This window comes from Morus notabilis, unplaced genomic scaffold (assembly GCF_000414095.1).
Source record: "Morus notabilis unplaced genomic scaffold, ASM41409v2 Scaffold262, whole genome shotgun sequence".
NCBI classification, from domain to species: Eukaryota; Viridiplantae; Streptophyta; class Magnoliopsida; order Rosales; family Moraceae; genus Morus; species Morus notabilis.
This window is the reverse complement of record NW_010364747.1, coordinates 611,693-637,076: the sequence shown is the minus strand read 5'-3', so window position 1 is coordinate 637,076 and position 25,384 is coordinate 611,693. Positions and strand designations below refer to the sequence as shown.

At 36.0% G+C, this 25,384-nt stretch overlaps 3 protein-coding genes across 3 annotated transcripts; all 3 read left to right on the top strand.

The window, feature by feature from the left end:
• Positions 1-631: 631 nt before the first annotated feature.
• Positions 632-2,821, top strand: LOC112093287 (uncharacterized protein K02A2.6-like). Its single transcript, XM_024171418.1, has one exon. It carries the CDS (start codon positions 632-634, stop codon positions 2,819-2,821), a length of 2,190 nt encoding a protein of 729 aa, XP_024027186.1.
• A 1,277-nt stretch (positions 2,822-4,098) lies between these two features.
• LOC21402369 (protein FREE1) lies at positions 4,099-8,183 on the top strand. Its single transcript, XM_010106983.2, has 9 exons — positions 4,099-4,380; positions 5,183-5,320; positions 6,211-6,342; positions 6,446-6,511; positions 6,597-6,707; positions 6,998-7,090; positions 7,405-7,438; positions 7,611-7,681; positions 7,795-8,183. Exons 1-9 carry the CDS (start codon positions 4,099-4,101, stop codon positions 7,870-7,872), a joined length of 1,005 nt encoding a protein of 334 aa, XP_010105285.2. The 3' UTR covers positions 7,873-8,183.
• Positions 8,184-19,642: 11,459 nt separating this feature from the next.
• On the top strand, positions 19,643-25,158 carry LOC21402368 (GDSL esterase/lipase EXL3). The gene is made up of 5 exons (XM_010106982.2): positions 19,643-20,026; positions 23,443-23,573; positions 23,751-23,984; positions 24,343-24,598; positions 24,733-25,158. The coding sequence occupies exons 1-5, from the start codon at positions 19,738-19,740 to the stop codon at positions 24,921-24,923; spliced, it is 1,101 nt and encodes a 366-aa protein (XP_010105284.1). The 5' UTR covers positions 19,643-19,737; the 3' UTR covers positions 24,924-25,158.
• Positions 25,159-25,384: the final 226 nt, after the last annotated feature.

Genomic DNA, 25,384 nt, shown 5'->3' with positions numbered 1-25,384 from the left:
GGTGGATTGTTAGTGAATAAAAGGAGCAGACGCCCCCTTTGCGCTGTTAATTGCCAATCTTTTTCTCTTTTCTCTCGCGGATACTCTCTCTAACACACAGGACTCTAACAAACTGGTATCAGAGCCGGCAATCATGGCGGCACCGCCGGGAGAACGACAAGCGATTGAGCGAGTTGCGAGTATGGATCGGAGACTAAACCACATGAATGAGACGGTTCAGCTTCTGGGGGCACTGGTTGATCCCGTACCGCGATTGCAGGAGGAGGTTACGACGTTAGGAGAACGGATAGACATGGTTCATGGTTCCGTTCAACGGATGGAGACCTTACTGGCTCGGCAGTTTGGAGCACCCAATCCCGGGGTCCCCGTCGAGGGCGGCGGACAGAATTTCGAGCAGGGTCGACGCCAGCGACGAGACTCCCCTGAGCAGCCACGAGCTCGCGACCACCGTGGTAGGAAGCTTGAACTCCCAATTTTTTCCGGTGAAGACCCATATGGGTGGCTATTCCGAGCTGAGCCGTACTTCGCCGTCAACGAGGTCGGCGAGGAAGAAATGGTGCTCGTGGCGTCCATTTGCATGGAAGGGAGGGCCTTGGGCTAGTTCCAGTGGGTGGAGGCCCAGGAACCATTCATGGGATGGAGGGACCTTCGGACGGCCATCCTCCATCGCTTCAGCCGGTCCGGGGAAGGGGACCCTACTGAGAGGTTGATGGCACTCCGGCAGAGCGGAACGGTAGCCGAGTTCCGAGATTCTTTTGAAGCGTTGGCGGCGCCGATGAGGGGCATTCCGGAATCGGTGTTCAAGGGAGCATTTCTCAACGGACTTCGAGAAGACATCAGGGCAGAGGTAAAATTACACAGGCTCATTAACTTGCAAGAAGTCATGGACTTGGCCCAACAAATTGAGGCACGGGATGATGCGGTGGAGAGGATGAAGAAGCTGAGATTGGGCCGGGGAAATAAGGGGGAGTACTTGGGCCAGCCAAGCTCAGGATGGCTGAACCCTAGTTCCTCTTTGGGCCCAGCAGAGAACCCCCTTCGATCCAATACCTACAGAGAGGGTGCCACGGCAGCCAAGGCCCGCACGTGGTCTTCTCCTTCGTCGCAGCACGCACCGAGTGGGGACTCCAAGTTCCGCCGCTTATCTGAAGAGGAAGTTCAACAGAGGAGAGCTAAGGGCCTATGCTTCCGATGCGACGAGCGTTTCAGTCCGGGACACCGCTGCAAGAACTGGCAGCTTCAAGTGCTCCTGGTGGTGGAGGATGGGACAGAGGAAGACGAGGAGTCCAGTGAGGAGGATGATTCGACACCGGTGCAAGGGGGAGGGGTGACAACCGAAGCAGCGGCGGTGTCTCTGAACTCGATGCGTGGATTGGTGTCCTCTAAGACCATGAAGCTGCGGGGCTTCTTGGGTTCGCGGGAGGTCATCGTCTTAATTGACAGTGGCGCCTGCCACAGTTTTATATCCTTGTCGTTGGTGGACGAATTGGCCATACCCACTGAAAAGACACCCAACCATGAGATTCAAGTGGGCAATGGAAGGACTTTTAGACAACAGGGGCGCTGTCGGAATGTAAGGCTGGAAATTCAAGGCCATGAATTGGTCGAGAATTTTTTTCCGTTTGAGTTAGGGAGCGCCGATGTCATCTTGGGCGTCACGTGGCTAGGCACGTTGGGCGAAGTCCGGGCCAACTGGTCGGAATTCACAATGAAGTTTAAAAAAGGGAGGGATTGGGTTCACTGGAAGGGCGATCCCGCCTTGTGCGTCACACCGGTAAGTTTTCGATCCTTGACTCGTTCATTTCATTCTACCGGGGTGGGGTTGCTGTTAGAACTACAATCCAGTTTGGCTGAAGAATTGACTGCGGAGGAAGAGCCTCTGGAACTACGGGCGGTACTCGCCCATTTTGAGGCAGTGTTTGGGGTTTCAACCCGGCTTCCGCCACAGCGTGCGCACGACCACCGTATTGTCCTCAAGGATCAGACCGCACTACCAAATATCCGTCCCTATCGATACCCGCAAATACAGAAGGCGGAGGTGGAAAAGTTGATAGATGAGATGTTGGCGGCAGGAATAGTTCGTCCAAGCTGCAGCCCATACTCCAGTCCGGTGTTGTTGGTCAGAAAAAAAGACGGGAGTTGGCGTTTTTGTGTTGATTACCGCGCCCTTAACCAGGTTACAATCCCGGATAGATTTCCAATTCCGTTAATAGACGAACTAATGGATGAGTTGCACGGGGCTAAGATATTTTCCAAGTTAGACCTACAGGCTGGCTACCACCAGATACGGGTTCGCGACTGTGATGTGGAAAAAACGGCATTCAGGACTCATGAGGGGCATTACGAGTTTCTCGTCATGCCCTTCGGCCTCACGAACGCTCCTGCCACATTTCAAGCCCTCATGAACTCGGTTTTCCGGCCCTACCTCCGCCGATTCGTTTTGGTTTTTTTTTATGACATTCTTATCTACAGTAAGAGTTGGGAGGAACACCAAGATCATTTGTCCGCAGTCTTGGAAGTCCTCGAGCGGGAACAGCTGTTTGCCAATCGCAAAAAGTGTGCCTTTGGCCGTCCGAGCTTGGAATACTTGGGGCACATCATCTCGGAAGAAGGAGTGGCAGCCGACCCTTCAAAAATCCAGGCCATAAGCACTTGGCCACCCCCTCGGACAATACGTGAACTTCGCGGATTCCTCGGCTTAGCGGGGTATTACCGTAGATTTGTGGTAGGGTTTGGAGAGCTAGCGCGTCCGCTGACTACATTGCTGAAGAGGGTGCCTTTAAATGGTAGGCGGAGGAAGACCAGGCGTTTGCCACACTAAAGGAGGCCATGTCATCCCTTCCGGTGTTGGCCATGCCCGATTTCTCAAAAGAATTTGTGGTAGAGACGGATGCATCGGGCTATGGAGTGGGCGCCGTTCTTATGCAAGAGGGCCGCCCTTTGGCTTATTTCAGTAAGGTAATGACTTCCACTTTCTGTTTAAAATCGGCTTACGAAAGGGAACTGATGGCCGTGGTGTTAGCCATACAAAAGTGGCGCCATTTTCTTCTTGGAAGGCACTTTGTGGTGAGAAGTGACCAGCAAAGCTTACGATACTTGTTGGACCAGCGACTACTTCCTCCGGAGCAACTTAGATGGATTACCAAAATCTTGGGATATGACTTTGAGGTGCAGTACAAGCAGGGGGCTGCCAACCAGGTAGCTGATGCCCTCTCCCGCCGGGATGCGGAGGACCAACCGAGCTTATCGGCTCTCTCTCTGCCTCAGTTGCTGGATTTCTCTGAAGTTCAGCGGGGACAAAAGGTTGACGTTTCTCTAGCCGACCTCATGACGCGGTTGCAGACCAACCAGGACGTTCCGACAGGCTACAAGCTGCACAATGGGACCCTTTTCTTCAAAGATAGGTTGGATTTGCCAGACTCCCCGTGGATTGGTACGGTCTTGCACGAGCTTCACAACTCGGTGATCGGCGGGCATTCGGGGTTCTATAGGACGTATAAGCGGATAGCGGCCAGTGTGTATTGGAAGGGCATGAAGCAAGCCATTCGGACATACGTCGCACAATGTGAAATTTGCCAACATGCCAAGTACGAGACCCTGTCCCCCGCAGGCTTGTTGCAGCCTCTCCCCATCCCCGACAAGGTTTGGGACGATGTCTCTATGGACTTCATTGGTGGCCTGCCTAAGTCCCGCGGCATAGACACGGTCTTGGTGGTGGTTGACCGTCTAACCAAATACGCCCATTTCTGCCCCCTCGCACATCCATACACGGCTCGCCAAGTGGCGGAATTGTTTGCAGGGAGGTGGTTCGGCTCCATGGGTTCCCTCGCTCCATTGTGAGTGATCGTGACTCCCTCTTCATGAGTGGCTTCTGGCGAGAAATGTTCAGGATGCAGGGCACCAAGTTACACATGAGCACCGCCTACCACCCGCAATCCGATGGCCAAACCGAGGTAGTTAATCGCTGCCTGGAAACCTATATGTGGTGTTTCGCCTGTGACAAACCGCGACAGTGGCTGTCTTTTTTACCTTGGGCAGAATATTGGTTTAATACTACTTATAACGCTTCCTCCAAGTTTACTCCGTTTGAACTGGTGTATGGACGCCTCCCTCCGGTACTTTTATCGTTTTCAAGATACTCCTTCCGCGGTTGCAGATGTGGAAGAGAAGCTGCTACTCCTCAACCAGATGCTAGACACCCTCAAGGATCACTTATCGTTGGCTCAGCAGCGCATGAAGAAGTATGCGGATGCGCATCGTCGTGAGGTGACCTTTGCTCTAGGGGATCTAGTGCTCTTGAAGCTACGGCCTTACTTTATGAAGTCCCTGGCCCGACGTCCACATGAGAAGCTGGGGCCACGTTTTTATGGACCGTTTAGGGTACTCGAGCGCCTGGGTTCGGTGGCCTATCGACTGTAGCTGCCGCCCACAACACGTTAACGTTTTTCTTCTTTTGAAATTGCTTAGTTGTAATCAGCCATGGCCACTGAGTTTATGGTGGATTGTTAGTGAATAAAAGGAGCAAACGCCCCTTTGTGCTGTTAATTGCCAATCTTTTTCTCTTTTCTCTCGCGGATACTCTCTCTAACACGCAGGACTCTTAACACAATCTCGTTCAGATTTTTGTTTTTGTTTTTTTTGGGATTAATTACAAAAATTCCCCTAAACTATTAACTTTTCCCCAACGTTAACAAAAAATCTCCCTTTGTTAGATTTTCTAACTGAATGGACACATGTCATGTAAATATTTGATGTTGTTAAATGGTTAAGTACACAATTACTTCTCTACCCATCACACTTAATTTAACATTTTAACAACATAAAAGAAAATAAATGATAAAAAATAAACAAAACAATGAAAGAAAATTTACAAAATTTTTAATTTCTCTCTTTCGATTAATTAAGAACTTTTAAGAACATTTATAAAAGTTTTAACATTCTCAAAAAAAAAAAAAAAAAGTTAAAGAAAACAGAGAGAGATGGCATGGTAGATTTTAGTTATCCACCATCCCTCCCCCGCCGTTCGTCTGCACCCTCCTGACGCTTCCTGCCCTCTGTAATTCCATCACAAACAAGTGGGTCGCGAGACCCACCATTTGTCGCGACTCACCGGCGGGTCTCATGACCCATCGAGAAGTGGGTTGAGACCCATGCGATCCATGGATCTCCCTCGCTTTCGTAGCCGTTCACGGCGACCTGCGAAGCTCAGCTCAGATCTAGAAGGGAAGGGGGTTGTTGGGCGAACTCTTGGGGAAGATCTGATTTAACCAAAGGACGTTATTGGTCTGGAGGAGGACTGCGGCAACAGATGTTTGTGGAGGTGAGTTGCAATGTCTGATCTGAGGTGGGTGGCACTGCTGCAGGGGACGACAAGTATGGGTTGATGGTGCGGCTGCGGTGCGACATCAACGCCAAGGAGGAAAGGGAGTCATGGGCCAATCGACTAGGGTGGTGGGGAAGTTTTTGCTGCTGTGTCGTGAAAAAGATCTAATTTTTTTTATTTTTTTTTTATATGTTACATGTGGTTTAGAACTAAAAAAATTAGGAATTTTTTTTAAAGATTTAATCTTTGAGGTTATCAATATACCCTCAAATTATAAACATAAGTGAATATTCAGTTGGAGTTTTCAACGGAGGGGGGACTTTTTGTTAACAATTTATATTTATGGGAGAACGAATGTAATGTTTTGAAGATTAGGAGGCAAAGTGTTACACAAGTCATTATTCAGGGCGAATTTTTGTATTTGATTCTTTTTTTTTGGAATTTGAAAGACCATAATGTATTTTTATCTTCTCTCTTATTACTAGGACCAGTTTCTAGTTTCTGTACTTATTTTCATGACATTTATGCCATGTTATATTCCTTGCTTAGCATTAGGAATAGAGTGGCCCTCTTTTTTCCCTTTTCTTTTTCTGCAAGGAGGCGGTGGTCAGGTTCCCGTACGGGAAATAAAATTTATTTATACACACCCTCGCACACTTGTAGTGGTTGGGTTGTTCTTCCATTCAGTATATAATAGGTTAGGAAACAAGATTTTGATCAGACAATTTTCCACTGTTTTCTTATCTTGGGACTAGTGAAATTTACTTCTTGCAACTGACTAGGACAACTGGCCGTTAGGAATTTTACATGTTTTCCTCTGTTTCTCGAGTATTGGATGGCCGACTTTGTTGATCTGTATTATTTATAAGACCTATTGTGTTCATCAGCTGAAGGAAATGGGCGGAAGCAGTAGGCCTTCAGAATCTTTCAAGACAAATGAACAGTCTGCGGAGAAAAAGAAAGGCTTTGCAGATTGGATGAACTTGATAAAGCCTGCCAACGAGGAGAAAGATCATTGGGTAATTAGTTTTTTATTTGAAGGAAATGTATCCCCTCCTATTTATTGTCATATAGCAGTTTTTACCCGTGCTCTGTTGCTTATTCGTGTATTGCTTGTCTTAGGTCCCAGATGAAGCAGTTTCAAAGTGTACAGCATGTGGAACAGATTTCGGGGCTTTTTTGCGTAAGGTGTGTTTTATTCATGAATTATTAGCTTGAATTTCCTATTTGCGAGAACTGTTAAGTTGACCTTTGACTTTTATCGCATCTTCAGCATCATTGCCGAAACTGTGGAGACATTTTCTGTGACAAGTGTACCAGTGGCAGAATTGCTCTAACTGCAGATGAGAATGCTCAGCCTGTTCGTGTGTGTGATCGCTGCATGGTATGTGCCATTAGAGTTGTACTTAATTGTCAAGAAATAATGTCGGTTTCATATGTCTTGTTTTATAGGGAGAATTACGTGCCAATTCCTATAATTGTTAATTTGTCTGTCTGGTGAATACAATTAAATGGTTCGATAAATACAACTGCGTCACTTTCTTTATATAAAGACCAGCTTTCATAAAATTCTCTACCAATAAAAAGTGCCATTTAAGTTTCTAATAGACTTCTAAGTTATCTATTCCCTATTGGAGGTTTAATTTTGATTATGTTGTCAACTTGCTCTTATAGGCTGAAGTAACTCAGAGGCTGAGTAATGCCAAGGAAGCCGCAAATAAACCTGCGGGATTGCAGAGTCATGAGGATCTTGCTAGGAAGCTTCAGGTAGTACACACACACACACACACACACACACAGAGACAACGTTTTGCTGTCTATCTCGTAATGTTTCTGCTAGTATATTAAGATTTTTAATTATTATAAGCTTTTGACGTTTTCCCCTCTATATCATCCTCAAGAATGACTCATTTACCCTTACAAAAAAAAAGGATCGATTTAGTTACTTCTATGATGTGTTAAATTGGGAAAACTGGAATTTTTTTTAACTTGATTTTTTCGTGATAAAATATCTAAGCATGCCTGTGCGCATACATATCTGTCCATGCACGTTTTGATGGGTGATTGGCCTTTTGTGACAGGAGGAGATGGAAAAGAACCGCAAGTCATCTTCAGGTGAGTTTATTTGATAAAGAATAGGTTTTTCATGTCATTAGAGGAACATTTTTGTGATTTCTTGCTAACCAACTTAGCTAAGTGCTTGTTTACCTAGCTCATTTGGTGGTTGGCTCTTAGTTTCTATGCGAGAATCCTCTGGTTATATTTCTTTTAAATGAAATTTTTGTAGGATCGAAGTCCGACGGGTCTGGGAGGCGGATGAGAGAAGTTGCCTGTCCAATTTGCACCGTCCATTTACAGGTAAGAAGTCCTCGTATCTTATTCAGGAAAATTCACCATATGCGCTGTTATTCATGGAAAAGAAGAATAGAATACACACATTGTACTATAGAATTTTGCTATGGTTCTTACAGGTTCAAGTTCCCAGCTCGGGTTCGGAAACCATCGAATGTGGAGTTTGCCAGCACCCATTTCTTGTCAGTGCTCATTGATCTCTACATTTTTTTTAATGGCTTGAGGAAGGTCCCGAGTTGTTATTTACGGATTTTCCAGTTGAATTTGTTCTAGAGGTTTACATGCTCTTTACTAATAATTTGCTACGTATGCATATCATTTGCGTATCACCTCCCGTGGTTTGTTTTGACCTGATGGCAGTTGCTTCACATTTTTAGTGTGTAAATTAAGATTTTATTGGGAAGCCCCATCATCTGGGCCACCTTTTCTTTCTTTTAATGTAAATCGACTTATCTGTGGATATTATACATGTAAATTTGCTTACTTACTAATAACTTTTACTTGCTAACGATGTTCTAGATATTTAATAATCAGAAAATATTAATATTAGTAGTGTTGTGTAAAAAATGACGAGGAGCACTTGGGCAAAATATTTGTCCGCCTGTTTCTCTCGCTATCAATTATTTAGGTTCCGTTCATTTCACCGATTCGAGTTTTGTTACAGTAAAAAACTCTAAGAAACAGTCACATTTAATTTTTTTGTTACAGTAAAAAGCTTACATAAAGTCACATATAAACTCGAATTAAAAACTCGAATCAAGGGTTTTTATTTTCTCAGTTTATTGTAACAATGTGCTTTTGGAATCTTGGTGAAAGCGAGACAATTACTAGTGGTGATGTACCATAAATTTCCTTTTTCAATTTGAAATGTCGTTTAATGCTGTTACTTACTCTATGAAGTCTGTACACAGTTTTATCCTGAATAGTATTAGCTTTATGTCGATGGGTTGTAACATATAATAGGCATAAATTACTTATGTCTCAGTTTCGTCGAGATGCGTTTGGTAGATGGATTTAGAATCATGATTTTAGATCTTAATTCAGAATTAATATTTGTTTACAGTGATTCTGAATCATGATTCAGAATCAGTGTTTAGTTTGAATGATTTTAAATTGTGATTCAGAATATGATGTGATGTTTTAAATCAGAATCACTCGTGATTTTAAAATTATTTCCCTCTTGATTCAAGGTGATTCAAACTCTTGATTTTAAATCATGATTTCAAAATCATAATTTAAACTTAAAATCATGAATCATAATTTTGATTAGAATTATCTTAATTTAAATCTTCGTACCAAAAGAACTCTTGTTTTTTGCTTGAGAAGTGAAAGTTGACTTTTTCAGCATACGTTTGGAACATTTTTTTTAAAGAGCTTAATGAGTCATGGTTATTTTTATTATTTTTTTAATAATTAATAACAGTCTTAGAATGATGTTATAATGCCTTAACGAAATTTTAGTATAAGTTTCAAAATCTTTTAAAAATGCTTTTTTTAAAAGTCTCTTTTTGTGATTTTGACAGTTTTTCTGAAAATTAGAACCACTCGTCACAAATCATCCATTTTCAAGAGCAGTTTTTGAAAACTAGAACCACTTGTCACAAATCATCCATTTTCAAGAGCAGTTTTTGGACCTGGAGAGCTAAAACCAGTTTTTAAGCTCCCATAAACAATGTAGTTTGTTTGTGGGTCACCATTCGCGTAGTTGTATCAAAAGTTGAAGAGATCCTTCGTGATGAAAGGCTGAGTACCTTAGACTGTTACCATAAGAAAGCGTAATGCCGTATTTTAAAAGCATGGGAAAATGGGATACACGGAAATGGAATCTTGAGTAAAGGTGGCCATTGTCCTTCCCTGCCTCAGGCAATCAGTGAGCTGTTGCATTCACCGTCAATAGATGCAAATCGTACTTTCTTTCCCGAAGTGGATGCGAATTGAATAGGACTGTTGTTTGGTGGGGAATGGGGATACTCTTCTTTGTCGTTTGGGGTTTCTGGAGTTTTTTTTTTTATTTATTATTTTTTATTTTGAAGATGGCGTTTCAGGGGGTTTAATTCCTCTGGATTCATCCAATAGTGCTCTTTTCATGGTATCAGGCTCGTCTTGATTCATCCCATGACCCTTTTATTCAAGGGGCTAAATAAAGCATCTCATGACCACTGACCAACCTTCACATGCAAGACTTAATCATGCCCATTGATTTGGTATCCGTGATTCTGTTTCTTGACTGTTGATCAAGTTCACCTCGTGATTGAACCATGCCTTAATGGATTCTGTTTATTATTACCAACACATTTTATACGAAGCATAAATATATTTTTGTTTATCATGAAATATTTTGTTTTAAGTAATTTCGGAGCTTAGCTTACATGTCTTTTACTTTTCCAATTGGATCGATCTATTTGCAGATATTTACTTATCAAAATTGAAAAACAAAAGTTGGAAGTGAAAGTTAATCTAATATTTATTTGACTTTTTTATAATTTTAAAATAAAAATAGAATTGATGGATTCCGCTTAAATTTAATATTGAAAAATGAGATTAGAAAACATTAGGTATATTAGATAAACATGTCATAACAGACAATTCCCACTTTATGAGGAAGAAAAAGACTGAATTTCCGTGCCTTTAATAGTTGATATTCATCAATTCCTTTAGTTCGGTAGTTTCTCGGCTGGGGACCTTCTGTGGACTTGCATGAGTAGCTGGACGGTGGAATTTAAAGCCGTCAACCACTTTCCACTTTTCTTGGGATGTCATTTCTCATAACTCTCTGCGCATTCTGATTTCTAGTGTACAAATTTATTTGACGCGGGTCACGTAGATTTCTAGTCGTTGAAAAGTGGACACTTGTAAATTGCAATTTGCATATGCCAAAGCCACAGGAACACAGTATAAAGTTTGTCCTTGTCGTTTTTCTGCCAGACCACTTTCTCCTTGTTCATAGGTATTAGTGCTTGGCACGGGAACTTTCCCGGCCGGAACTTTTGGATTTTCTGAAAAATTACGGTTTAATTTATAAAAATAGGCCAAAATTTTTAACAGGTTTTTAATAATTTGAACTGATGGTTTAAAAGTTATAACTAAAAATTGTTATTATTCTTACATACCTAGAACAATTCTCTTGTATATATATTTTTTTTCTTTTTACTTTTTTTTTTGGGTTGAAGAAGAATAGCATATCGGTTTGTGAAAATTAAAAAATAAAGGAAATTATAGAACATAGACTAACTAACAAAATAAGGGAAATTATAGAACATAGGCCTACCTTGTTAGTAAATAGTCAATTTACTAATAAATAAGTTATTTTATGTTTTAAATTTTTCATTTTTCATTCTATTTTTTTCCTTTATTTCGTCTTTCCCTCTCAATCTCATTTTCTCTCCTCTCTTCATCTCACGTTCATGGGCCTTCTCTTCTCTCTCTCATCGCCTCTTTCTCTCTTATTGCCACTCGTTCTTTCTTCCAATCACAGTTGCCGGAGATCACGAATTACATTATTCAAGGTGTAGGCGATATAAGTTGACATTAATTTTTAAAAGATACGTAATGTGACTAAGTCTGTTAGTGGATTATATTTACTTTACTACTGTTAGATATATACATTTTTTTAGTTCTGTTTGTAAGTTTAGGATACACGGTGTAAATCTAAGATTTATCAACAGAATACAATTTTTGTTTCTTTGTAAATCCAGGACTTACATGGTAAATCAAGAATTTACCATCATAATACATATTATGTTTATTCATAAATCTTAAATTTATGGTGTAAATCCAGGACTTACAAATAAAAAAAAAGCTATATGTTATTTTGGTGAATTATCGATTTACAATGTATGTGGCTAGAAAGTTACTTTAGTTAACAATTTTTTGGTGGGTCACTCCAACCATACTCTATAATTTTACTAAATAGATTATTTTAATATTTATTAAATTTAAATATAAATAATTTATTAAATTTACAAAAAAATCTTTACATTTATTATAGTTGCAAGGATAAAATAATACAAAAAATGAAATGACTAATTTCTTCATTTAACAAGTGTGGAAGACTTTTTCTAAATAACTAATCATTTAGTTAATGATTGGAACAGAGAAAAGCTAAAAAAAAAAAAAAAATTATTAGTCATTTAAACTAAAAATATGAAATATTTAGCACAATTGGAGTTGGTCTAACAGTAACTTCTTTAAATACTAATCGGTCCACAACTATTAATAAAGCTAAATGACGAAGGAAAAAAGAAAAGAAAGAATATATGTCTTTCTTTTTGAAGAAAGAAGACATGGAAGAAGAAAAACAAAAAGAAGGGAGAGAAAGGGATGAGAGAGATAGTAGGATTTCGGCAAAGAAGAAAAAAGAAAAGGTGAGAGAGAATAAAAAAGAAAAGGTGAGAGAGATGGTAGAGTTTCGGCTACGATTTTCGATTGAATAAAAACATATGGATATGATAGAAAAATCACAGCAAGATGCTGCGAAACTATTGTAAGATTCGCCTACGGCCCGAGATTTCTAGACGCGATTAGAGAGAGAGAGAGAGAGAGAGAGAGAGAGAGAGTCGAGAAGTAAAGAACGAGAGCAAGTGGGTAGAGAGAGCTAGCTGAAATAAATTTTTGGGTTTCATTTTCTTTTCTAATTAGGGGCATTTTCAGAATGTTAATTTATTATAAATCTAGATTTACACCCATCACGTCTATTTATTAAGTAATTATATATTATACTATTTTATTTTTATTGCCTTTTTAATCAGGTTATTTCTCTCAATTTCTCAATAAATAATGGCTTGTAGCAGTTTAGCTAAACCGATTGGACTTGATTTTCCAAATTAATATCTATTGTCATGTCATAGCTGTAAGACTTAAATAATCTTAATTATGCTGGTCGCTGACTTATTATGCTTTTATGTTTGATTTGCAGGCGTCAACACTGATTGACTTGCCATTTCATTGGGGCATTTTTTCATCAAGAAAAATAGTACACAGATTAAACATAGTATTTTCATGAGCTAGTGGTTAAACATCTGTTAAGATGATTTACGTTCGTGATTTGTTCACGTAAAACCTGCAGTGACACAAAATTCAATAACATAAACGTTAAACTATGCCTTTAAATTATATGTACTCAAGAGTTATAAATTTAATGCTGTGGCGTGTATCAGAATAGACGTACACGTATTCTTTGTTGTTCTTCTCCAACAATCTGTTCCTTGAAGTTTGCGGAATTTTTTGAAATATGACGGAAAAACCAACATTAAAAAGTCCCTAACAAATTGGAACTTTAAATTTTCTCACTAACCGGAAGGTTGAACCGCCAACGACATGGTGGTCCAATCTCTTAAATTTGCGATTAGATGTTATATATAAATATATATGTATATTTTGGCATATATATTGAAAGTTTCGTTGATCTTGACCAAAAGAAATAAAGATATATGCCTAAATGAAGCTCTACATTATTTGCATCCTAATAAGTCAAAAATACGGTTGGGAGTTTTGCTTCATTACATTGCAAGTAACAAAACGACATAATGCAATACTATGCCCTGTTTGATTCATGTATTTAAACCAGTAATTCTTGATATTGACATTTAAAATTCAAATTTTTTATAAGAAAAAAATACTGTAGTAAAATTATAATCATGAATTTAAATACATAAAATAAATGAGTTCTTAGTAATTATGTGGATGTTGGATGGCCATCAAGCTACGTCAGTCAGTCGTTGACGTACGTGGTGATTAACAAACATTGGTGAAAATTAATTGCCATATTGGCCAACTAACTGAACCATGCCTTCTCTTCATTGGTTTGATTAGGCTTTAATCATTGTCATTATCATGTCCACGTGGTTTTCAAATTCTTTGCAAATAATTATAGATCCACTTCTGCATATGGTCCACTCTAAATATCATGCATTGTATCTATAAGATTCATACAATTAATTCTGATCCTTTAGTGTATATTAATCATATAATTGGTTGCACTTGTGTAGCAAGTGTATACTTAGGAGATGTTTAGTTCATGGATTATAATCATGTGATTAGAACCATTTTTAATTTACGTGTATTTTTTGTGAGAGAAAACACTATAACGAACCATGAACCATGATTCAAATCATGGTTTGAATCCTCCAACCAAACATCCCCTTAGTTCGTATCAAGAATTTGGTATAATGGCTATAATGTAGAATATTGAGCCCATAAATAGGGGTTCAATTTAATTAATACATCTAGATGAAAGCTGTAAAGTTAGTTTTTTTTTTGGGGTTATTTGATGCTAATTTATTTTCTGATTAGAAAGAAGCTGGAGTACTATTAAAAAATGCCATCTGCAATATCCAAACGATTGAACCCACATGTGTGATGTGACATTAAAGATATAGGGACCTTTATTTCCGCAATTCAAATTAGTTGCTTTAATTTTCTGTGGTCTCCTCTAAAAGTAAATAAATAAACACAACACTGGCCCGAATTGTATTAAATTGCGATATTGATGCATCACAACAACAAAAACAGTTCTACTATACTGCTTATGCATTTATAGTAATATCTTACTTCATAAATTATATTGACCGAAAGACAGAGAAAAAAGATGATAACTTGTGGACAAAATATTCAAGCGAATCATGTATTGTTTATTTTCTTTGACCTATTTTAAGAAAATGTAGAATTGTATATTAATGTGATGAGGAGTTGGTTAGGCGAAAGATAGAGATAAACGCAAAAGAACAAGTGAAAAATAGTGCATGATTGATACAAGGTCTTAATTTGGACAGCTTGGCCAACTTGGAACAAGTGAATACAAATGGTACTTATTAACACGTGTACAATTGCTAATGTCTTTGTTTTCTTCTAATATATGTTCACGATTATGTGTGGTAAATAATTTAGGAATATATCAGGTGATGATTAATGGGAAAAGTGAGAAGACACCTTTGAGCAAATCTTATCAAAATTTATTTAATTTTGTTGAGTACTGTCAAGTGTCATAATCTTATATACACACGGCCAAATCATAGAGTTTAGCTCTTAAGTTTCAATTTCCTGATCAATTAATTTAGTAAGAAAGTAAACAAAGTAACATATAAACAGTTAAGTACTATAAAATTCTAATTTAGGTAGAACTATTCCAAATAGATTATAGTTTCTTACTAAAAAAGCAATTGTCAACTATTACGACAAGTATTATGGGCGCTCTTCTATGTCTTAATATATTATATTATTATTATTTTTTTTAATCTAAACATCCTAAGCGATATATTTTGTCAACAAAATGCAGGACAATATTATATCCTTAAATGTGCAGTTGTCATATGACAGCTAATTGTTAACAATTAAGATCGGATTTACTGGATATTTTCTTTTCAACATTTCTTTATGTATATATGTATGTATAATATGCGTAATTGTACATACATGTAATTATTCTAGTCTCTACTTTTCCTCTTGAAATATTACCACCTCTTCTCATTTGATAAAGAGAGATCAGAAGTACTGCTGACTTTCACCGGAAAATCAAAGAAAATTTATCATAGCGAGCTCGGGTGCTTCCCTTTTTGGTGGTGTTAATTAGTCAATCCAACAAACTTTTTTTTTATCAAAAAAAAAAAAAAATGAAGAAGAACGAAAACACAAGACAAATATTAAATAACGCGAGTACTTTCATCTCATTACATACTGTAATCCACATGCATGACAATGTATAAAGTTCTCGTAGGTACGTATATATTTAGAATAGCTAGGGCTAGCATGAGCAGGAAAAAAAAAAACCAATTATTCCATATAGGGGCTACGAGCTATCAGCCATGTATAGATATAAACATACGTAAACGGATGCCACCTTTAGATTTAGATCATGCCTACGAGCTGTTAGTTTTTTAACTAAAAATTCATAAGAATTGGAGGTACGTGCCTCATTTAATATAATCTTCATGAAAGAAAAATTAGGCCCCTTTTTTTTTAATGTTTTAATATTTTAAATGCCGTCAAGCCAAACTTCACAAGTAAGATCCACACATCTTATTAGTTGTAATAAGGACTAATATCACTCTACCGTATTCACATAGCTAGGTTTTTCCGACCAGTAGCTAGAACACGTTTTTACTATTTGAATAAATTTTTACGGTTAGATTTATAAGTGTCCATGTTAAAATTAGTGTTTTTGATCACTTATAAATTAGAATGTTAAAATTTAATTGAAAAACTAGATCAAATTCCACCAATAAGGCAAAACAACGTGGTCATCTAGAAATTTTCCTATGGTGTTTTAACATACACTTTCACCATTTTTACAAAATCATGGGAAAGGAATATTATTGTACTAATTTGTTATTTTATAAACACAAAAAAAGCCAAAAACTGTGGTACCAAGTGGAAAACATTCATGTGAAAATAAGAATGGGCAGACCGAGAGCAGGTAGAGGAAATCATTTGTTTTCCCCCATATCTAATGTGTGCAAGCATAAGAATCCAAATTCATCTGTATTTGACAATAACCGCTGCTACAATTTGTTCAACGCAACTCAGAGAAAAATAAGGTTGTGTAGATGGAGTTTGGTTGTTTACCGAAATTAAGAAGTCTTAAATGTGCTTATCACAACTCAAATCCAATTTATAAATGATTTAAAGCTCGTTTAGTTTGCTTATTCGAGTTTTTAATTCGAGTTGAGATATAATTTTATGTGAGAGCTTTTTACTGTAGTAAAAAAGTTAAATGTGACTGTTTTTAAAAACTTTTTACTGTAATAAAACTCGAATTCTAAACTCAAATTGATAAAATAGACGGGATTTTAATTCACAGAGAGATAAACCATGCTTTGCATTAATGAGCTCATGAGGGAAGAATTTGGGATTTCAAGGAGGTAGTCCACCAGCTAGTGCATGAATACTGAATAGTAGGGGTGTAAATCGGCCGGGTAGGGTAGGGTTGAGCCAAAAAATTGAGCCTACCCGACTAGTGTGGGTTGAGAAAATTTTGGGCCGTGACACTCTCTTAAGTCTTCAAACCCGCAACCTTTCGGGTGACCTCGGGTAGGGTCGGGTTACTCGGGTTGGTGAAAATTAATTTTAATCTATGACTTCATCAATTTTAATCTAAGAGGCTCTTATATATATGCAAATAAATGATAAAATACTATTGTAGTAAATGAGTAATAAATGATATATGCAAATACTATTGTAGTAAATAATTACGCAACAAAATTGCGGCATAATAAATATAAAGACTAATAACTCATATCACAATATGCATAAAGCAAGAGTGATCTCAAGGACCACATGATCACTTTTTAGTCAATTAATCTGTGCTTGTTACAGAAGAAATCATTATCAAACAGAACATGTCTTTCCTTCAATAGGGGGTCTAAATGCAAGTTGAACAATTAAAACACTCACTTTGAAATCAAACACTTCTAATATAAATAAAGAATGTCCTAATTCAACAACTATGACATACAAGCATTTTTTACACAAACCGTGAATCCAAAACATAAATAAGTTAATAGTTTAAAAGTATAAAGTCCATAAACTTATGAAAGTAAGAATTTGAAGTGTTGGATATTGTTTTACCTACTTTAAACATGTTCGGCCGGGTAGGGTTACCTCGAGTTCATGTAACCCCACCCCATGCCCCTACCCGCGCAGTGCGGGTTAGGTATAATTAAAACTGAAAATTAAATAAAAAATTAAAAACCCGTGATTTTTGGGTAGGGTTAGCTCGACTTAGTCGGGTTCGTCGGGTTCAGGGTGGTTTCTTACAGCCCTACTGAATAGAATCTAGAGCCGATTTGGTTAAGGAATTTAAATTAATAATTCTGATTTTGTTATAATATTTTTTTATCAAAAAAATTTAAATAAAAAAGTTTTTGTGAATAAATTTATTTTAAAATTTAAAATTAAAATTAAAATTATTGATTTAAACGCGGTCTATATACATTGGCTTGATCTAAAGGAGGAGGTGAAGACCAAGCGTACAACGTCTTCTGCACAAATCATAATTCTTTGGGTACGGATGAGCGAGACAACTGATTACGTGAAAAGTTAAAGGGTAAAATGAAATAGTTAATATAACTAGAACTAAATTGTCTTGTCAGCCAACGTAAATTTATGACAAGTACAGCAAAGCTAACATATCATTCCCATGATTACGATACGGGGAAACATATCTAATTTGTTTTTCTACATTAATGATTTGAAAGGTTAGAGTCCATTTAGTTTGTTAATATGTATTTTTAATTTGAGTTAAAATATAATTTTATATAAATTTTTTTTAATATAATTAAAAAGTTAGATATGAATATTTTTAAAAATTATCTATTGTAGTAAAATTTAAATTTTAAATTTAAATTAAGTGAAATGAATGAGACTTATATTTCATCAAAATTACATTAAAATAAAAAGGAAAAGCTAACCTAAATATAGACAACTTTTGATCAAAAGAGTTTATATACGATATCGTTTATTTCACTGATTCGAGTTTAGAATTCAAGTTTTGCTACAGTAAAAAGCTTTCAGAAACAGTCACATCTAACTTTTTTACTACAGTAAAAAGTTATCACACAACATCACATCTCAACTTGAATTAAAAACTCAAATTAACGAACCAAACGGGCCGTTAACTCCCTCTCACCCTAATTTTGTTGGCTAGAAGAGGGGATGCCTATTTTCTGAAAAATCAAGATGTATTGACGGAGAATATCTTGATCAATAATGGGATACCTCTGCATATATAATTTAAGCAATATACAAGGAGTTTGAGTGTAAAAAGTAATTTCAAGGACAAAATTGCACAATTTACATCAAAACAAAACCTGACGGGTAAGGTATTTTTTCATAACCTACCATGAAGATCTCATCTCTCTCTCTTTTTAAGAATTATTTGCTGGGATACGGAAAAATATGTAACATGTGTCTCTATTAGATACCATCATCATCATTAAGGTCAAAAAAATTAAAATTCAACAAAACGTGATAAATATTCAGCAGTTTAAAACTTTATCCTACTATTAGAGTCATATATATATATATGAGTGTGGTTTTAATAGTTACTATATTATTTATCTATCCATATGTATCGTTATTTTAATCGTAAAATATTGATATGATAATTATAATAAATTGAAAAGTTGATTAAAAAAATTTATGACAATTAAAGAACTTAAATTTTTATCACACACGTCATCAAATTTCTATATTTGATGGTAATATGCCTGACCATTTTAAAATATTGCGTGACACTATAAATTTTTGATAAATTAACCATATATTAAGTGCCCTTTAATTACTTTGCTGTTTTTTTTGGCCCTCCGTAGTTTATATATATATATATATATATATATAGAATAGTACTACGGTAGTAATATTGATTAGTATTGAATAAGCAGCCCATGTGGGTGCGTTACGCGGGTGCGGTACAACAAGATGTTAATATTGGAAAAGAGACAAAAATACATATACTTTACGCAATATTCTTTCTTCCGGTGTCTTTCTCTGGTAATTATATTAACAGTTTCCGACTGAATCCACCAAAAACTGCTACAACAATGAAACTTATTATGACCTATCGTTATATATACATCATGTATAATTTTAAGTATATATTCATACTCCTTTTAGAATTAAAAGGACAGCAACAGATGAACAGAATATATAAATGTAAATGTATTATTATTATTATTATTATTATTATTATTATTTTTACCTTGACCAAACGGATTTTAAATAATATTAAACCATATATCACATATATTTGGGAACACAAAATATATTATAGGCGTAGATGATACACACATATATATGTACTTCTGTAAACTATATACATTTTTACAGCTTGGATCATCTTATCTCAGTACGTGTGCATTAATAATGATAAGCAAATGAAAAAAAAGGCAATAAAAAAGTCAAGCTTTCCCAATGTATTAGCATATATATCAACCTAGGGAGCAAGTGCACGAGACGGACAAGCCAGCCAAACCCTTTTCTCCCCTAGAAAGAAAGAGTCCAAAAGTTGGGAAAATAGAAAGAAAAGGAGAAGACTTTAGAAACCAAATTAATAAGCAGATCGGATCTTCATGAAGAAAGTCATGATGATGTCCCCTTTTTCCTCATCTTGTATATTTCATGGTCTTGCTATTTTGGTTCTAATTTGCTTATTTCATCCGTCAAAGGCAGTGCTAAAGCTGCCGCCAAACGTGACGGTCCCAGCACTTATTGTCTTCGGAGATTCCATAATGGACACAGGCAACAACAACAATCTCAAGACTGTCGTCAAGTGCGATTTCCCTCCTTATGGCCAGGATTTTGCGGGACGAAAACCTACCGGCAGGTTCGGCAACGGGAAAGTTCCTTCGGATTTAATAGGTACTAATATACTATATATATATATATATATAAGGATATCATTATAAACTTATCTAGTACTCTTTTCTTTCTAACCTTAATACATCCATACCTTGATATGATGAACTTTACTGATCTCTTTTCTCTTTAACTTAACAACCGTAGCTAGCTAGCTTGCAGTTGCGATCCTCACGTTGGCTTTCCATATAGGTGGTTTTATTAGTACTTATATTGTGGCCACAAATAACAAAAATAAAGTAAAATAAAATGCATCGCTTTCGCGTTTGAAACAGGGACCCGTGTGTTTGGATTTAGGTTATAATTTATTTCATCATTATCATTTTATAGTTTTTCCAGCTTACTGTGAAAATCAGGCAAAAGCATATCTAAGCTATATGAAGGTTTAGAGTCATGTTTCCTGAAGCGATTTCTCTATTTCTACAACATATGTACGGCAAGGTACTTCTACTAGCTGGTGATCATCACAAATTCATGCACCCCTTAATTTTATTTCTCCTGCAAGTACTTGTTACTGTACAAAATTCATGAAACTTTCAATCACTATTTTTAACTTGTTGAAACAATGTACACTAGTAATGATGATCACCGCTTATTAGAAGCAAAAAACACAAAAATCTTAGGCAGATAGACTATAAGTACAATATTTGTGGTATTTAAGTGCCCACAAATTTCCTTCATATTAGCAATTGCATAGATAGGTTCACTCAGTGGGACCACTTATGAGCCACAATATTACACTCTTTGATGACCCTTGCAGTTGATCTATCTATAAATTTTATAAGTTTTCTTCTGTTGTTTTATTTAAAAAAACACATTATAGTAATATTATGTAGTTTTTCTTACTAAAATTATTCTTATAAAATATAAACCATACAATGAAAATGAAAAAGTAATCTGTACGTAAACTGTAAACAACACCGATGAAAATTTTTTCCTTCATTTATTCTGCCATCTGTAAAAGTAACACAGTTAGCCGAGCAAGGCTAATTTAGAATATCAGAGCTCGATTCAAGTTCAATAACTAGCTATTATTGTCCTCGCTTGAAAAAAAGAGAGAGACTACTGTCGTCTAACTCTAACCAAACAAAAAAAGGAACAAAAAAGAAAACAATATAAGTGTGGTCCATCAGTGAAAAAGGTGCCACGAATGGTGTGGTAATAGCAGAGTACGGGCTGTCAGCTTCTACCGTTGTTTTATCAAGCCAATCTAAATTCTTTGAAAAAAAAGGTTGAATCTCTGTACATTATATACCTTACAGATGTGCCTGTGAAATTAAATGAATCACGGTTTACAGAAATCAGATACTTTTTAGTCATAATTTTATTACTCATTCATGAAAAAAATAGATAATTTACTCTGAAGAGTGCATGAATTTAGATATTTACCCTTTATTCTTATTAAATACTATTTTGTTAGTATAATTATTTGATTAAAAATGTTATTAATTAAGAATAAATAGTAACAATTCTGATTCCTACACTTTCAAGGAGTATTTGTGAAGATTACTCTTATTACATTGATAATCACGCCATTTGGTTTAAGTCTTGGTAATTTTTTGAGAATCACCATTGATATTTTACATTGGCCCCTTTTTCTTCAAGGGTAAGAATTGTGTGGGTTTTACTCTTTCAATTTGAACTTATTTGTGAGTTTTTTTGTAATTCGTACTGGCGTTTAATAGTGTAAGATTTAAACATGAATAAAGTTTGAGCCAATATTTAAATACATTATTAAATTATGGGTTTTTAAAAAATTTGGGTGGAATGAACAATATTTTGGGTTAGAACCCCAAGAACTTTGGGGAAAGTAAATTTTATAGAACATTTGGGGTTGTTCTTTTACAACAAAACTCAGAAAAAGTTTGAACTCGAGTTACAACTTTATTCAAGTTTATGTTCTTTTGTAAAATTTGAGTTTGAACTCGAGTTTGAATTCGAGTTTAAACTCGAGTTTGGGGCTAAATTCGAGTTCAAGTTTTCCCTTAAACTCGAGTTCATAAACTCGAACTCAAGTTAATAAATATTATTTTTTCTATTATTAAAAATGCCATAACTTTTTCATTTTAATTCAGATTGAGATGATTTTTTTTTGTATGCATTCACAACGAAAAGACGAATAAAATCCCATCCATATACCCTATTAAAATTTTTTATCACCATTGAGTTTTTATTAAAATACTATCTAAATACAAATTTAAGTTTTGATTCACCCAAACACAAACTCAAAAAGATTCTCAATTTAAATCATAACTCAAATGTGCACATCTAAACACAAACTCAAGTTACAACTTCAACTCAATTTATAACTCAAACTGAATTCAAGATCATCACTCAAGACCCTAACTCAAAAATGCAAAAGAACAACCCCAATTTTGGGCTGAAATCAACCCATAACCCAACTTGAAGTTCAAAAATTTAGGGGCTGTTCTTTTGCTGTTTTTGAGTTAGGTGACTTGAGTGTAGATTTTGAGTTGAGTTTGAGTTATAACTTGAGTTGAAGTTGTAACTTGAGTTTGTGTTTGGTTGTGTACATTTGAGTTATGGCTTGAGATAAGAATCTTTTTGAGTTTGTGTTTGAGTGAGTCAAAACTTGAATTTGTATTTACATAGTATTTTAATAAAAACTCAATGCTGATGGAAAATTTTAATCGGGGATATGGGTGGAGTTTTATTCGTCTTTTCGTTGTCAACGCATAGAAAAAAATCATGTCAATCAGAATTAAAACGAAAAAGTTATAGCATTTTTAAGAATAGAAAAAATACTGTTTATTAATTTGAGTTCGAGTTTATGAACTCGAGTTGAAAGGAAAACTTAAACTCGAGTTGAAAGGAAAACTTAAACTCGAGTTTTAGTCCCAAACTCGAGTTCAAACTTAAAAAAACATGAACTCGAATAAAGTTGTAACTCGAGTTGTTTTTTTTGAGTTTTTAACTCAAGAATGGGGCTGCCGAACAGCTACTCAACCAGACAAGGTTTGGATTGATTTTTGGGTTCAAACCCATGACAACCCTCCAACCAAACACACCATATGTTTCTTTCTACAAGTCAATACGTACGTATTGCCAATTAGCTTACTGATTTTTCCCTTTTTGATTTGTTATAAAACGTTTTTCGTTGAGATAAATATTTAACCAATTAAAATCCAAGGCCTTGGCTTAATTAGTTAATTGTTTATTACTTAATATTCCTTATTATTTTTCTTATACCCTATTTTGTAAATCTAGAATCTTATATGATTACATCTAACGACCAAATCATAATCTTAAATCCTTTCAATAGTTTTTTTAGTTACGCAGACAAGTGGGGCTGATAGCTAGGTTGCTCATGCGTTCATAATTTCATTAAATATTGGTTCATAAATGCTACCAAACGGCACCATTAAGTTGCTAATCCAATTTTTGTCTTTAATCTTTAGTGGAAGAATTGGGGATTAAAGAGTACTTGCCGGCGTATTTGGATCCGAATCTAAATCCTAAAGATTTGGCCACGGGGGTATGCTTTGCTTCAGGTGGCTCAGGATTTGATCCCATGACACCACAAATAGTGGTATATATATATATATATATATTTATTATATAATTTATACACACCATCTCTCCTTATAAACCATGCATTTTTATATAATTTTTCCCAAAATAAGGATTACTTGATTCTGTACCAATTTCTATCATATTATTTAGTTAACTATTAACTAATTAATTAGTGTATTAATGCAAAAATCAGTCAGTCCTATCGTTCTCGGATCAGCTACGATTGTTCGAGGAATACCTAGGAAAGCTCAAAGCAAATGTTGGAAAAAGAAGGACAAAGTTCATTTTGGAGAATTCAATATTTCTTGTTGTAGCAGGCAGCGACGACATTGCCAATACCTATTTCACCGTCCGCTTAAGAAAGTTGCAATATGATGTTCCTGCTTACACAGACCTCATGCTCAACTCAGCTTCTGATTTCGTTAAGGTATTATTGATTATAAGTTTCCATTACCGTAATTGCAAATTATTGCTCTAGTTAACACTTGTAGAAAAAAAAAAAAAAAAATTGTTAAGCGATATTATTCTAACCGACTCATATTCCTCATTCCTTGTCTAATTGTGGTGTGTTAATTGGTAAATTTGAAATGTCTTTTAATTAACGTTTACACATTTGCTCGTCTGAGTCCATAAAATAACGTTATCTGATTGATTAGGCATCGTTTGAGACATGTACTAAAAATTGAACAGAAATCCTACTTTTACTATTATATAGTATATAACCGGAATTGACATGCTTAAGATATGTTTCGTTTATTTGTTTTTCCTAAATTAATGTTGATCAGCAACTGTATGGACTTGGGGCTAGAAGGATTGGACTATTTAGTACACCACCAATTGGTTGTGTGCCGTCACAAAGAACATTGGGCGGTGGACTACTTAGAGATTGTGCAGAAGAATACAATGAAGCAGCACTCTTGTTCAACTCTAAACTCTCTGCCACGCTGGATTCTCTCAAGCCTCAACTCCCAAACGGCAGGCTAGTCTACATAGACATTTACAACCCTCTTCTTGACCTCATTGTCAACCATAAAAAATATGGTAGGTAAATGATACAAAAAAAAAAAAAAAAAAACAGTAATTTCTTTATATGATAAATTAAAATACAATGATATGTAGGGTTTTTCTTGATTGTGATATAGTTAATTGTATGCGAAATGATACTGTGATTTTAGGGTTCGATTACGTGGACAAAGGATGCTGTGGAACAGGAGCAATAGAGGTGGCAATACTGTGTAATCCGTTGTCGCCGCCGTGCGAAAATCCGGCTGGCCACATCTTTTGGGATAGTTACCATCCCTCAGATGCAGCATACAAATTCCTTGTTCCTACACTTCTTAAGAAATATGTCAATGGCTTCATCTGAGTCAACTTATCTACGTAGTTGATTACATCTTTTGCTTGCCACCAAATTGGTAGTGACGTGGTTTAATTATGTTTCTTACATGCGGGCCTTAAGTGTAATGGAAATGTTTACATTTTATTCATAAATACGTTATATTAGATGTTTTGTGTTTGCCTTTCGTTTTCGGCCTTAAATTCTACAGTACTGATACACACAAGTGTAGTGGAAAATGTTTAATTACGTATATTTTTTTATATATTAAATATTGTGTTTGCCTTTCGCTTCAACCTTAAATTCTTGTAATTTATTATCGCTCAAAAAAAAATTTCTTGTTTTTTATATGATCAATTAACGTGTCAAAATTAATGTCTTCTCCTCTATATACAATACATGTATAGATTGCATATACACACACACATACATCTGCAAAAAGCTAGAATCCGTAATTAATTAACAACCTATACAAAACTTCATATCAGAAA

What these genes read in the sequence shown, in the direction of transcription:
- LOC112093287 (XM_024171418.1), top strand. Translation starts at nt 632, where the DNA reads ATGGGATGGAGGGACCTTCGGACGGCCATCCTCCATCGCTTCAGCCGG.
- LOC21402369 (XM_010106983.2), top strand. Translation starts at nt 4,099, where the DNA reads ATGGACGCCTCCCTCCGGTACTTTTATCGTTTTCAAGATACTCCTTCC. An exon ending in GTTTTTATGGACCGTTTAGG is followed by an intron (nt 4,381 to 5,182) that starts GTACTCGAGCGC and finishes TCGCTTTCGTAG; the next exon opens with CCGTTCACGGCGACCTGCGA. An exon ending in TTTGCACCGTCCATTTACAG is followed by an intron (nt 7,682 to 7,794) that starts GTAAGAAGTCCT and finishes TGGTTCTTACAG; the next exon opens with GTTCAAGTTCCCAGCTCGGG.
- LOC21402368 (XM_010106982.2), top strand. Translation starts at nt 19,738, where the DNA reads ATGAAGAAAGTCATGATGATGTCCCCTTTTTCCTCATCTTGTATATTT. An exon ending in CCATGACACCACAAATAGTG is followed by an intron (nt 23,574 to 23,750) that starts GTATATATATAT and finishes TGCAAAAATCAG; the next exon opens with TCAGTCCTATCGTTCTCGGA. An exon ending in TGTCAACCATAAAAAATATG is followed by an intron (nt 24,599 to 24,732) that starts GTAGGTAAATGA and finishes CTGTGATTTTAG; the next exon opens with GGTTCGATTACGTGGACAAA.